This window comes from Microtus ochrogaster, chromosome 16, assembly GCF_000317375.1.
Source record: "Microtus ochrogaster isolate Prairie Vole_2 chromosome 16, MicOch1.0, whole genome shotgun sequence".
In the NCBI taxonomy this organism is placed as follows: Eukaryota; Metazoa; Chordata; class Mammalia; order Rodentia; family Cricetidae; genus Microtus; species Microtus ochrogaster.
Genome location: NC_022018.1, coordinates 30,807,844 through 30,823,309, shown reverse-complemented (window position 1 = coordinate 30,823,309; position 15,466 = coordinate 30,807,844). Strand labels below are relative to the sequence as shown.

At 41.9% G+C, this 15,466-nt stretch overlaps 1 protein-coding gene across 15 annotated transcripts in view; it reads left to right on the top strand.

Annotated features, from left to right (window-relative positions):
• The window catches only part of Carmil1 (capping protein regulator and myosin 1 linker 1), a 261,752-nt gene that overhangs the window by 143,856 nt on the left and 102,430 nt on the right, over positions 1 to 15,466 (top strand). For all 15 annotated transcript variants that reach the window (XM_026782902.1, XM_026782904.1, XM_026782899.1 and 12 more), the window contains exons 10-11: positions 4,161 to 4,249; positions 6,076 to 6,170. In XM_026782902.1, the coding sequence (XP_026638703.1) occupies positions 4,161 to 4,249; positions 6,076 to 6,170 (184 nt within the window). The remainder of the gene's footprint in view (positions 1 to 4,160; positions 4,250 to 6,075; positions 6,171 to 15,466) is intronic.

Below are 15,466 nucleotides of genomic sequence, written 5' to 3'. Positions count from 1 at the left end.
AGGTAGCCATTTGTTTACATGATTGTGATGGGGTTGGGGCACCAGGAATAGAATAGGGAAGCCCTCCATGAATGAGCAGGTATCAATGATGGACATGGGAATGGGAGCCTCAGGTTTCCTGGGGTGGGACCATCTCTAGGACTGAGCTAGCAGAGGTTACATGTTGACAGAGGTTTCTGCCCTGCCCAATACTGCAGTCATTCAGCCCCAAAGAAACACACAGAGGTCTACATTAATTATAAACTGGTTGGTTTATTAGCTCAGGCTTCTTATTAACTCTTAGGTCTTAAATTAGCCCATTCTTGTCTGTGTTAGCCACTTGACTTGGTACCTTTTACCAGTGAGGCATTCTCATCTTGCTTCTCCTGTGTCTGGCTTCCTCTGTGTTGACTGCAGATTGACCATTTCCTCTTTCCAGAATTCTCCTGTTCTTGTCACCCCGCCTATACTTCCTGCCTGGCTACTGACCAATCAGCATCTTATTAAACTAATACACTGACAAATCTTTACAGGGCACAAGACCATTGTCCCGCAGCAGTTACAGCTGGGGAAGGGTAGACCTTGGAGGGAAGAGAAGTGATCTTTGAACCAGAACAGATTCTTGCCAAGACACATTTTATCAACTCATTTAAATGATCATACAAGCATAAGATATTCAAAATGGATCCTTGAGAAGGTTTGAAAAAGGCTTTAGCTAGGCAATTTTTGAAACTTTCCCAACTCTCCAGTACAGAAAGGTATTCAGTCAATTGATATTAGTATTTCATCATTGTTCCTTCCTGATATCATTTTCTTGTAACTGATTGAGTGTTAAGAATATAAGCAATATATGAGATTTCATCCTGGGAAAACAAAGAATAGAAGAGCTTAAATGCTTCTTTAGATATCTTGGGATAGCAGGAATAGAGTGATAGCTTCTGAGGACTACTCTTATTGTCCCTTTATAAACTGAATACATCTGCATTTATGTACATGGTGCTGGGCATCAAAGCCAGGGTTTGGCCATGCTTGGCAAGCACATCTCCACTGAATGGAATCCCCCACCTTTACATGTGCTTGTGTTTAAACATTTGACATTGTGAAATTAAATGTGACCTTTGTGAATAGTACACTACAAAGCTTCCAAAAGAAAATAGATGAAACATCGTGCAAGGGAAGGTGGAAAGAGTGTAGAGCCAGAGGATGAGATGTTGTCTTCTGCACATGGCGTGGCTGTTGTCCTTAGGACCTCACTGCAGCTGTGGTCACCTGCACAAGAGCTGTGTAAGATCAAACCCAGGTCAGTCCTGTGTCCCAGCAGGCAGCACTAAGTGGACACAGTGGGTACCAAAAAGAAAGCAAAAGAAAAGAGTTTGCCATCACCCAAAGCTAAAGGAAAGGCCACATTCTCCTGATAGTATGTGACAACTTTCAAAGGATAGCCCACTTAAAGGAATAGCCAACAGTGGAAGCATGTTGAGGGGTTGGTAGTATGTAGTTCATGATAAAAATAAGTTCCCGGAAGTTACACCAACGCTCACAATTTCTAAGGTGATTCTCCTAGCCCAATAAAAGCCACCTTTCTCAAAATGCCACAAGAAGAAAGTGGTTGACATGTTCTGTGTGGATCTTATGAAGACTATTAGCAGCTATAATCCTAGTCTGAACCATGTGTATCATATTATATTTCATATAGTCCAGGCCTGCTTTTTTTCCTCCCTCATGCTAGGATTGTAGGCGTGTGCTATAGTGTCCATCTTTGAAAGGACATTTTTAAGACTTCCAAGTACACAGTATGCAGTGATGACCATCTTTCTGTGTAGTATTGTAGACTATATAAAATAGCTTTAGAGCTGGTGTCTGCTTGGCTTTCTGGGTTTGTAATTCCGGGAGCTGCATCAATGACATGGCTGTACCAAGCAGTGTATTTGGTTCATTGTTTCTGTTCTAGGCTTCCATGTATATTTTGTTTATTTACTTATTTTGCTAATTCTCTTGTTACTATTTAGGGATTTCGGTTTGTATGTGTGATTGACTTTTGTCTTACTGTCAATTCACTGGCATGTATCAAAGCCCAGGAACGTCTGATTTAGGCTTTCTGGACTGAATGGAAAGTAGCACATAAGAGAGATGAGAGCTGCATAGTGGGACAGCGTTTACAGCATCCTTCTCCATCTCTGGCTCTTGTGTTCTTTCCACGCCCTCCTCCACTATTTTCCAACTTTTTCTTTTATGAAACTTTGTAGTATTTATTTATAAAGGCCACATCTCATTTCAAAATGTCAAATGTTTAAAAAAAGCTACAAATAAGCATAAAGAGCTATGATATTCCTAGTTTTACAAATGAATTGTTCTGCTCCTTTACTGTGAATGTGGTAGGCAAGATAACTTTTATGATTATTATATTCTAGCTCATGTCTAGGTATGTGTATGCATTTCTTTAAAAATGTTACCATTGTACATTCTTGGATACAGAAAAGACTGATTTTCATGTAGTTGGCACAAATAAAAGTTAGCACCATTAATGAATAACTTGTTAGAACTCTGCTCTACTGACCCCTTAAAGAAGAGTTGGCCGCACCTGCATACACTCCCTTAAATATATTCTCATTACAGTGTTTACACTCAGTATGGACACTTAATCTTCAAAGCTTCCTTTGGGTAAATTCCTTTTCTAGATACTCTGCTAGCTAGCCAGGACTCTGCATGATTGCTTAAACTGCTCTTAAAACTTAGAATAATTCCTGCTAAAACATGATCCAGATGCTCACTTTAAGCCATGACAACACCTAGCTCAATCAATCTCCTTACACATTCATCACGAAACAAAGAGCTGCACACATAGGACCAAGACACAGGAGATCACTGCTGTCGGCCTAATGGGAATTGTCTTGGCTTGGGTAGAGTTGATTTTTGCCTTTGCTGTCAGTTCACTTGAATGTATCAAAGCCCAGGAATGGTGTGAGGCAAGCTTTCTGGACTGAATTGAACAAAGCAGCATGTAAGGGAGATGAGAGATAGACAGTGAGTCTCTGGGTATTTCCAGGATAGCCTTTTGTGAAGATTACCCAACTGAAGCGCTTTGGGATATTTTATTTCAGACTATATTTCAGTTATTGGATATGCCAGCTAGACATGTGCTGCTAGATAAAGTCAGAGAACTCAGATACACTGAGGAGATGGATCTGTTTGTTTTATAAAGTGCATTGCTGTATGTTATGGTACATAGGCAGGTCATCTCTTTTATTTCTATCATAAACAATTTAAGTAAGCCCCTGATTATAATGCAGGTTTTTGTTGTTGTTGTTATTGTTTTGTTCTTTTGAGACTGTGTTTCTTTGTGTAGCCTTGGCTGTCCTGGGAACTAGCTCTTGTAGACCATGCTGGCCTTGAGCGCACAGAGATTCCTCTGCTTCTGCCTCCCAATTGCTGGGATTAAAGGCGTGCACCACTACTGCCCAGTGGTTATAATGCAATTGTATAAAATCATTTATCAACACCTGAGCTACAGTAAGTTTTAAAGCAAGCCAGTATAAAAATATGAACACTTAGAAATCCAAATATGAAAAGCATGTGGCATAGTTCTTCAATATTCAGTTCCCCTGTGTAATAATTACATAACTACATGACTTAAAAACAAAAATGCAAACCTATGAACGACCTGGAGAGCTGCCTCAGCAGTTAAGAGCTCATACTGCTTTTCCAGAGGACTTGAGTTCCACTCCTAGCACCTGTATCAGGTGACTCATAACCAGCTGTAATGCCAGCTCTAGAAGGTCCTGGATCTCTGACCTCCGTGAGTACCTGGACTCAAACGCACATAACCAGACACAGATACATAAATACGCATGTCCTCACACACATAATTTAAAATAACTTTTAAAATATTACTAGCATGCAGATATTTATTTAGTGTGGGGCTTGGCACTAGGTCAGGCCTCAGAATTCTGTCCCTTCCCTGAGGAGTAGTACACTTGGAGACTCTGTATTTTGTGCTGTGGTGTTCTCATGGTTGTCATGGTGATGCATGACGGAGATGCTGTCTGATTAGTTCTTGAGTGAATGTGTATGGATGAGTGTTTCATTTGCTTATATCCCCATAGATTCGTATATTTATAGCACCCAAGTGAAATGGTTTTCATCAGATGTTCAGAACAGTTAACAAGTGTTTTCTGTTACAGTCCACAGATGTCTGTGAACAGATTTTGAGGGTGGTGAGTAGGTCCAATCGACTGGAAGAATTGGTGTTGGAAAATGCTGGACTCAGAACGTGAGTATTTTCCTGAATATGTGAACACATGACTTTATGTCATTTGCCTTTTTGATCAGTCCATGATCTTTTAAAAAACATTCAAATGTACACAAATAATGTTTCCTTCTGGAAAAAAAACCAAAATAAACAAAAAAAAAACCCATATTAATCTTCTTATGGTAACAAAATAGTCAACAGAAGCAACTCAAGGGAGGAAGACTCAGCGTAGACAAAGATGCAGTGTGTCATGGACCCTGGAGTGGAGGGCAGTGCCACACATGTGGCTGTTATATGCTTCAGGGGTCAGCAAGCAGAACAAAGGCCAGGCTATTATCTGTATCACCAAATCTATGGCCCTGCATTGGCTAGCAAAGCCCCCAATGTTCCTCAACCTCCCTAACAGCTGGGGGTAGGGGCACATGTTAAGATACATGAGCCGATGAGGTAAATTTCACAGTCAAATCACAACACACACCAGTCAATCAGTCCATGATAGCGTCATTATCATGAAAGCTAAGCATCTGATAGCATGCTCTGCTTCAGTGCTGTGGGACGTTCTGAGGGCCCACAGTGTGGTGGTTAAGAGTATGTGCCTTAGTGAGGTGCCTGAAGCTTCAAGCATGGAATTTAGAAGTCTGCATCTCAGCATCTTTTCCTTTGAAATGGAGATAGTAACTGAGGTTGTGAGAGCAGGCAGATGATGAGTGTGTTGTCCTTACGAAACATGTGTCTCACTGAAGATGCCCGCCCAGCTTTTCCTACTGTAGTAGTGATAATACCGGATTCTCTGTGATTTTCTCACAGTAATCAGTTTTAGTCATTTCTCCCGCTCTTTCACCCCCGAGTTTTATTCTGAAGAGCACGAGGTAGAATCTGTTAGAACAAAGGCTTTATTGTTATTAATGAGCAAGGCAGGTATTTTTGTCACCCCAGCACTTAGTGTGCTATTTCAGGTTAAAACATAGCTAAAACAGTGATTTTTCTTTTTGTACAAAATCGGGTGCTAGTAATGACGGCCTTTAACTCGGTAATTAAAGCAATCAGATTTGCATCTGTGCGTGTTACAAGAAATAAGAAGTAAGATAGAGTGAAGAGCCTACTAGAATGTTTAAGAAAACAGGTTTGCTGTGGAATTTTTAAAAAACAGGAAGGGGTCAGTGATACTGTTAGCTGCATTCAGCAGCGTATCTTGAACTGGAAGTGATACCAAACCTCCGGTAGCTAGTGGATGGAGTGGGGGGTGAGGAGATTGGGGTGGGGTGGGATAGGGGGGTCTTTTGGTACAGTAGTTGAGAATCCAGTTCTTCATTCAGAGAAGGAACTTGAGGTAGCTGGTCACATTGTCTGTACTCAGGACGCAAACAGCCTGAAGTGTGGTCCGGCTTCAAAATCACAAGGCTGGTTCCTGGTGATCCACTTCCTCCAGTGAGGGTCCACCTCTTAAGAATTCCACAACCTTCCTAAGTAGGACCATTACATGGGAACAAAATGATCCTTTGCGGGGAGGGGGGAGGGCGCGTTCATAGGTAACCCAAAGGGCAATCATGCTTTTCCTCTGCTCTTTTGTGTGAGGTTTTGTCAAATCAAAACGAATTGAATGTTATGTGTGTGTCTGTTCTCCCTGTGTCCCACCCACAGAGTGGCATTTGAAGCTAGCGCTTTCCCCATGTAGGCAAGTGTTCTGTCCCTAGCTCTATCTGTCCCTGGGCTGTCCTTGTTGCCCTATATGGAAAACTGTAAGGGAGAGGTCCTTTCTTTCAGTTTTATTCCATTTTAAACCTGAAATGTCTTATTTGAGCAGTCTGCATTTTGTTCCTTACTCCTGCCACTTTGTCTCCTTGCAGAGATTTTGCACAGAAATTGGCCAGTGCTCTAGCACATAATCCTAACTCAGGCCTTCACATGATCAACCTCGCCGGGAACCCGCTGGAGGACCGAGGTACCGAACCATATGTATTATCACGGATGCCAGAGGTGCAGGACACTGGCATCCTACTTTACCGGGCTGGGGAGTAGTACCAACTTCAGGTTAGTTACCTGGAGTCCTTGCCACACCAAGCCAAAGGCTTCCACACAAACCTGGAGGCCTCTCCACACTGGCCCTCACTCATACACTGAGAGTCTTCCTGGCATGCACCTGGAACTCTCCTCATTCACCCAGAGTCCTTCCCAAACCTAAGGAATTCTCCCCACACCCAGATGGAGTCCCGCCCATGCTCACCCTCGGTCCTCCTCACCACTGGTCAGCAGCAGAGTAACTTCCCTTGGGGCTGCAGGGCTCAGGGTCCCTGTGCGCCCTTGCTCAATTCCTGTGGAGACCACTCCCACATCTAACAGGCTGCTTGTTTGTGTCTTCTCTCTCACAGGGCAGTTTATGAGGTTAGGGACCAGCTAGAACCAGCCTCAGAAGTTTTCGCTTCCTTCAGATACCTGTCTGATAGAGTGACCTACTCAACACATACCCTCTGGGGCCTTTATTAGTTTTTTGAGACAAAACTTTTGCTGTGTAGTGTAGTCTGATCTCAAATTTGTACTTTTGTGTCTCTGCCTCAGAAGTTCTGAGAGTACAGGAGTGTGTATCAATACAAACCCTTATCTCCTGATTTAATAGTCATGTGGTGAGGATGGGCGGTGGTGGCACACGGGAGGCAAAGGCAGGCAGATCTCTGTGAGTTCGAGGCCAGCATGGTCTACAAGAGCTAGTTCTGGGACAGCCAGGGCTACACAGAAAAACCCTGTCTCAAAAAACTTAAAACAAAAAAAAAGTGGTGACCCCCTCTTACAGTCATGGGTCTGTCTTGCTCTATAGGAAGCATTTAAGAAGGGGCCAGAATCTTGATGACCAATTTAAATTTGTACCTATCACATATCTTTTAATACTTCATAAGGTTTGAACATATAATTACTGTGAGGTTGAAGGATCAGATTTGGGAGGAGAAAGGTTTATCAAACATGTTTGCATCTGGGGCTGGGGTATGGCAGAATGCTTGCCCGGCGTGCGTGAAGCACTGGGATCCGTCCCACCACTGTAAAGCACAAAGGGAAATCCAAGGAAAGCGTTCCGTTCCTGAGCAGCGAAGACAGTGCCTGCCTTTGCCACAGGAAGGGCAGCTGGGGCTGACTTCTCCACCTTGGTCTGCAAACAGTGACGGATGGGGTTGGGGAAGGAATCGTTCCGTCTCCAGAGGGAACATTTTGTTTTCCTTTGCTGTTGGAAATGTTTTCCAGCCTTGTTGAATAGGGCCTTTCATCTTTCAGTGTTAGGTATTCGATGAAGATTAATTATTCAGCTGAGCTGAGGGCGCCGAGGCAGCTCTGCCTTTACTACGCTGCGTGTTTGGCAGGCGATCCCCTGGTAGTGTTCACATGAAACCTCGGGGTAAAGTCCGTCATCTGAAGTCGGGAGTCTGAAGAAAGGTGGAGGCTGAATCCAAAACTGAGTCACACGGCCAGCCACCTAAGCATGAGGCCAGGCTGAAATTAAGCACACAGGCTGGAGTGCAGGCTTCTCCGGGGCGTCGTCATGTATGTAGGAGAAGCAGCTCTTCTCTCTACCAGCTCTGGAACAGCGGTGAATGTGGCCGAGTGGAAATTACACACAGCACCTCCAAGTTTGATTGTTTTACTTAAACATGATTTAGATTCCCACCTAATGCTGTTTATTTTACAATCGTTGACCCAACGTGTCTATTCCGACCGTCATTTGTGGCTCTGATTTGAAATAGCTCTTGGGATTGTTGTTTACATCTTTGGTGGCTTCTTATTATCTGTCTTTTGATGTGTGTCAGGTTTCTGAAGTTGCCTCTGCCACCTCCCCTCCTCCCAACTTGTGACAGAGCTGTGTCACCTAGCGCTAGGAAACGGGTAGAGTCTCTCCGACTCTACTTGATTTGATGACAGACATGGCCTAGTGAAGATGCAGTATAGATATTCTTGCTCATGCCTTAAGGACGAGGAAACTGCTGTGTCTCTGTGTGTCTGGGACAAGGATGGAAGAGACCCTGTGTGCAGACTCCCTCCTGTGATTTTCTGCCTCACCATTGGTCAGTGGATCAATTGGACTGTGTGCATGGTGGGTTTTGGATCTGGTTATACAGGTTCCCTTCAGACATAGAATTAAGCAGTTCTGTGCTGTTTGAACAAGTTAGTTTGTTCCATCATGTGTCAAAGGATTTTCTGAAATCTCTCTAACGCTTCAAATGTCAAGTTTCTCTGTGGCAGATATAAAACAATGCTTTCCTTGATTAATTGTTTTTATCCACATTTAATATCCTTATTGTTAAATAGAGTAAAGCAATACAATATTTTTTAGAGGTCATGGGTTTGAATTTCAGAACACATAAAAGGTAGATAGTTTGAGCCTATTTCCTCTCCACTCACCAATATCCGTTAATTTGCAAATTCTTTCGTCTCAATCTGTTTTCTTTTTCCTCTTCTTCCCTTCCTCCCTCAGAAACTGTATTTTCTTTTTTTTTTTTTTGTCTTTCTACCAGGCCCTATAATCCCGTACCCTGTGGTTGCCCAGTGGCCCTATTTGCCTGTTGCCCTGTTTTTCCTGTAGCCCTGTAACCTTGTTTCCCTGTGACCCTGTATCCCAGGTAGCCCTGTAAGCATTGTAGCCCTTTTGACCTTTAGCCCAGTTCCCTGGTGGCCCTGTAACCCTTGTAGTTCTTCAGTCTGTTTCCTGTAGGCCTGCTGCCCTATATCCTTATAGCCCAGGCTTTCCTTGGACTCACTACGTGGTCCGGTCTGCTATCAAACTCATGACTATCTTCCTGCTTTGGTCATTTGAGTGCTTGGCCTTCAGGTATGAGCCATCACACCTGGCTTCCATTTATTTGGAAAAATAGAAACAGTTTATTGTATTTTGCTTATTAACTCTTGTTAGTTTTTCTCCACTTTCCAACAGGAATTGGCCAAAATCTTACTTTTTTTTTTTTTGGTTTAAATTTTATTTTACGAGTGTGGGTGTTTTGCCTACATGTGTGTCTGCACCACGTGCATCTCTGGTGCCTATGGAGGCCAGAAGAGGGCATCTGATCCCTTGGAACTGGAGGTGTAGACAGCTCTGTGCTAGGGACTGACATTTGTCCTCTGGAAAAGCAGCTATTGCTCTTTACCATTGTAAAGCATCTCTTCAGCTTGAAATCTAAAAGGTTTAGTGTGATTTGATATTTTTAGTGTCCCTATCTTCATGTATTTGTGTTTTGTTTGTTTTGCTTTTTGAGGTAAGGTCTCCAAACCAAACTGCTCTGAAATCTCGTCCATCAGCCTGTTTCAGCTCTGCAAATGGTGGGAGCCACAGTGGTCCCTGCGTGCTTCCTAATAGTTACGAAATAGGACTTACATTTATTTCCCTGGATCATGTTGCTAGAGCCTTACAGACAGAATTTTGTTAGCTCATTAACATAATGCTTTAGATTAGCCAGGGCCTATTGATCCCATTTCTTACTGTGTGAATCTCAGTGACACCAGGGTGGCCCAATGTTGAAACTGTATACGGTGTTTTAAGCTTTTAAGTGCACATGTGACTAATGGGGTTAAATTTACAATGTCAAACTTAATTTTCCTGTGTATGGCAGTTAATAATGATGGATAGCAAATTAGCATATGAAACATCTTATAATTACTTTCTCATTAGATAAAAATGCTTTGAAGTAGAGGAAGCTAGAACAGTTGCATTTTGAGGAGGAAATACATCTTTATTGTACATACTTAAAAAAAAATCTTTAGGAAGGTCTAGTAATAAAATCTCCAATGGAGGCTGAAAGTCGTAAACTTAGTTGTAATTCACAGCTCTGGAGGTTCATCATGTCCCCTGACCTTTCTGTAATGACCTTGTTCATTTGCGATCACTTTCTTCTCTCACACTATTGGGAAACCAGCTTCAGCAAGCGTAGGGCATCTCCCTTTCTTTCTTCTCGCCTGGCAACACCTGCATTTTCATACCTGCTGAGGCTCTATTTTGGAACTGTGCCAAAGGCTTCTGTGTGGAGCTTGCGGTGCTCTCCAGACCACCAGTGCCTCAATCTTCTCTTCCTCAGGGTGTACGTCACACTTGTGTGTGTGTCTACATGAATGTATGTATGTATGTATCTTCTTTTTCTCCTTCTGTTCTCTTCCCTCCATTCTCTCCCCTTCCTTCCTCTCCTCTGACCTCTCATCCCTTTATTTTGTTGAAGGAAATGTCTTAATGGGTGTCATATTCTACCAAGGGAGGCAGGAACAACTTTAGCAAGGGCTATAATTAGTATTTGTTTGTTTTTTATTCTGAAGTTTTTAAGCCATCCAGAATAATAATTCTTTATAACCTCTTCATCCTCTATGATAAAAAAAAATAGTATCTTTTAAAGACAACTGTGATGGCAAATGTCTATGATCACAATACTCTACTGGTGGGGCCTGGAGAATCAAGAGTTCAATTCTCCTTACTGTTAGACCCATTTAAAAATAATTCAGACTGGGGCTGGAGAGATGGCTCAGAGGTTAAGAGCATTGCCTGCTCTTCCAAAGGTCCTGAGTTCAATTCCCAGCAACCACATGGTGGCTCACAACCATCTGTAATGGGGTCTGGTGCCCTCTTCTGGCCTTCAGGCATACACACAGACAGAATATTGTATACATAATAAATAAATAAATATTTAAAAAAAATTCAGACTACACAGCACGAATTTGCATGTATTTGAAACTTAGGAGTTTGTTATTTATCAGTTCTGCTGCTTTGGGTTGCTCTCTTGTAGTTCTGAAGATAATGTTGCTTTGTTATTTATTCTTTTTGGGGTAGCTTCTTTTTTAAAATGCGTTTATAGGTAATGAGTAAACAGACATGTCGGTATGTCTGGTTGTGTAAAGCACACACTTCATTTATACCTAAAACATATGGTCCATTTCTACCTTTGAGTGTGGGCATTCACAAATTAAGATGGTGTCAAATGTGTTCCTGACACATATACACATTTGTTATTAAATATTTCAAAACTGTGTCTCCTGGAAGAAGAAAGTAAAAATAAGTGAAATCAACCCAAACACAACAAAATTTAGGTTTAATGCTAATGTTTAGCAGAGAGAATTTTGTTCTGATAGTTATTACTTTTACAGTGATTGTAGGATAAAAGGGCTGGTCAAAGAAACACACCCTGACCCTGAAACCAGAGCTAAAGAAACACAGTCTGCTCATGACTTAACTTATGTCACCACTGATGCATGTGGGCTCAAAGTGCATTTTGGAGAAAAAATTTCTGTCTGTATATGTGTGTGCCTATGTGTAGAAATACATGTGTTTTGACTTCTGTCTGTATATGTGTGTGCCTATGTGTAGAAATACATGTGTTTTAATTTCTGTCACTCAGTTAATAGCTGTCAGTATGCTGGTCAGAACATAACAGACTAGAATAATTATAGTCTCTTCATTGGCGAAATGTCATACTTATCTCCTTGGAAAGTCCAAATTATTTTATTATAACTGCAGTATTTCTTTGTGTTTGTTATTTTGCTGTATATTTTTCATGTTTTTTATTTTTGACTTTAAACACATGTCTAGGTGTGTCTCTTAGCGTATGATATTTTTATTCAGATAAGTCACTTTCAACTTTCAATTGAATTAATTTATTTATTTTGCATCTCAACTTCAGCCTCCTCTCCCTCCTCTCCTCCTACTCACTTCCCTATCCTCATCTCCATTTTTGACTTTTGAATATTTGAAACGTTTATATTCCTATGCAATCTTTTGAATTAATTTTAAAAATTAAATATGATTGTATCATCTCCCTCCTTCCCTGCCCTCCTGTCAATCTTTCTTATGCCTCTCCTATGTCCTTCCTTCCCCAGTTGATTTTGCATTTTTATTATTGGTACACACACACATATATGTAAATAAGGCCTGCAGATTCCTTTAGTGTAACTTGTGTGTATATGATGTCAGGGTTGGCCGCTGTGTATTGACTAACTAATTAAGGGACTCATTCCTTGAAGAGGCCAGCTCTCCCCATTTTAGCAGTCATTAGCTGTCTGTAGTTTTTTGTCTAATGGTGGGATCCCATGAGATATCCCCTTCTCATTAAGATATCTATTGATATTAAGATATCTATTGATATTCTTTCTTTTCGCCTGGCAACACCTGCATTTTCGTACCTGCTGAGGCTCTATTTTGGAACTGTGCCAAAGGCTTCTGTGTGGAGCTTGCGGTGCTCTCCAGACCACCAGTGCCTCAATCTTCTCTTCCTCAGGGTGTACGTCACACTTGTGTGTGTGTCTACATGAATGTATATATGTATGTATCTTCTTTTTCTCCTTCTGTTCTCTTCCCTCCATTCTCTCCCCTTCCTTCCTCTCCTCTGACCTCTCATCCCTTTATTTTGTTGAAGGAAATGTCTTAATGGGTGTCATATTCAGGTGTCAGTGAACCATCTTGTGGAGGTATTATGAGTGTAGTGTCCCTGTCATTTCTAGAGACACATAGCACACATTCTGCTCTTCTGGCTCTTACAATCTTTTTGCTCCCTGCTGTGTAATGTTCCTTGAGCCGTAGGTGCAGAAGCTGTGTGCACATTATGACCTGTTGCAGTTTTCTGTAATGGTGTGCATTTGTTGTGAAGAGAAGCTTTGATGGGGTGGGAGCTACACTTACCTGTTTCTATAACGATAGATTGAGAGTGCAGCTAGGAATTCTGCTGATCTATTAAGGTGACACGACAGGTTCTCCTTAAAGCTTCATAATCTCACTAGTCTCAGGTAGTTGGTTAGGTTTCTAGTACCAGGCCTAATTTTCCTCCTGCTGAGTGGACCATAAGTTCAATTAGTCAGTTATTGGGAGCTGCCAAGATGAGTGCCACCATTGTACTTATAGGGATAGCTTGCCATGCTGGGCATTGTTATAGTTCATTGATGTTCCAGTTCGATAAGACCATTGATTGCTTCCCTGCCTTGGCAAGTTAAAGGTTTTCAGGTTAGCTCTAGTTTGAATCTTCTACTTATACTGAAGAATGTAGTAGTGTCTTTGGTAGTAGGTACTTATCTTCAACTCGAGAGTTAACCAAAGACAACAGTAATAGCCTAGCACTTGGACTATCCTGACCAATAGCTCAAATAGTAACATGTCTGTACTGGGGTTTTTCTTAGATAGCCTACAATTCATGTGGGGAGCATAGTTCACCCATGGCCTCAGCTGCTTGAAGGACATTAGAAAGAGCTTATCTGTTCCTTATTTTATTTACAAGAGCACCGATTTCCTTGCAGTTCTTGAGTGAGTGAGCTAGTATTTCCAGTCTCGCCCCTCCTCCCGACACTTACAGTGAACTTTTGAAAGACACTGAATTTTAAATACGAGAATTTCTTTGTGAGATATCCTGAGCCTCAAAACCCAGCTTTATGGAGTTTAAAACATTGCTCTGTTTGAAGTTGTTAGGCTTAAGCTAATTGAGTACAGGAATTCATTTGGTAATAGCAGAGCTGCTACTTGAGTAGTTAAAGGTACCCTGTTCTTGACAATGATGAAATTGCATCCGCTCACTCCAAAGAGAGATCATCTCATTAAGACAGAGGTTGCAAAGAAGAGCAAGGCTCTGAATCTCCCTCCCTAGAGGAGTTGTGTCTTATTTACCTAGAGAGAGAGAGAGAGAGAGAGAGAGAGAGAGAGAGAGAGAGAGAGAGAGAGAGAGAGAGAGAGAGAGAGAGAGAGGTTCATCCAGGTACAAGAAGAATACAGAACACAAACAAAGAAAACAAGAAATGAAACATAAAATAAAGGACATTAAAATCTTTAAGAGAGTCAGCAGGGGTGGTTCTCAACTTTAATCCCAGCATTTAAGAGGCAGAAGCAGGCAGATCTCTGAGTTCATGCCCAGCCTGAGTAACAGAATTAGTTCCAAGCCAGCCAGGACTATTACCTATACAAACTTTGTCTCAAAACAAACAAACAAACAAACAAAAACCAGAACAAAAAAAAAACACTGACACAAAAATCTTTAAGAAAAATTGTCAGGCGATCGTGTCTATTTCCCCTTCCCAGGGGGATGTATATATGTTTTTCTTAGGGTTCACCTTGTTACTTAGCTTCTCTAGGGTCATGGACTATAGGCTCATTATCTTTTGCTTTACAGCTAGTTTCCACTTATGAGTGAGTACATATCATATTCATCTTTCACAAAATTGGGATCATTGGGATGAAGAGAGAATAGAAGGGGGAGGAGGGGAGAAAGGAAGGGAAAAGAATAGCTTGAGGGACCTGGATTTTTGAGATGGGGAAAGACAGAGATGTAGAGGAAAGAAAGAGATATCTTGATTAAGGGCACCATTACTGGGCTAGCAAGAAACCTGGCACTAGAGAAATTCCCAGGAATCTACAAGGATGACCCCAGCTAAGACCCTAAGCAATAGCGGACAGGATGCCCAAATTGGCCGTGCCCTGTAGTAAGATTGATGACTATCTTAAATGCCACTGAGAACCTTGATTCAGCAACTGATCAAGACAGGGCAGAGACTTGCAGTGGAGCATAGGTCTGAGCTCTCAAAGTCCAGTTGAAGCAAAGAGGTACAACCATGATGGGGACACCCACTGAAACAGTTTACCTGAGCTAATGGGAGCTCACCATCTCCAACCGGAAAGGGAAGGAACAAGTATAGGACCAAACATGACCTTCTGAATGTGGATGACAGCTGTAAGTCTAGGGCAGACTGTGGGGCAATGGCACCAGGATTGTTACCTACTGCTTTTACTGGCTTTTGGGGCCCCATTGTCTTTGGATGGATACCTTGCTCAGCCTGATATAGTGGTGAGGGTCTTGGTCCTTCCTTGGAGCAATGCCCTTTGCCCTCTCTGTGGAGTGAATGTGGAATGTAATGGAGGGGAAGGTGGAGTGAATGGGAGGAGGGAGGGTGTGAGAACTGGGATTGGTATCTAAAATGAAAAAAGATAGTTTGTCTTCTTCTTTTTAAAAATATAAAATAAAGTGAGGAAGAAACAAAAGAAATTAGAAAAGTAAAAAGAAGAAGAAGAAGAAGAAGAAGAAGAAGAAGAAGAAGAAGAAGAAGAAGAAGAAGAAGAAGAAGAAGATGAAGTCACTTATAAAGTCAGGCCTATCAGAAAAACACTGTATTTGCTCGTGCTCCCCCTCCTTCTGCTTCTGATTTGGACCTTGAGATTTCTGTCCGGTGCTCCAATGTGGGTCTCTGTCTCCTTTCGTTGCCTGATGAAGGTTAATATTCAGGAGGATGCCTATATGTTTGTCTTTGGATTCA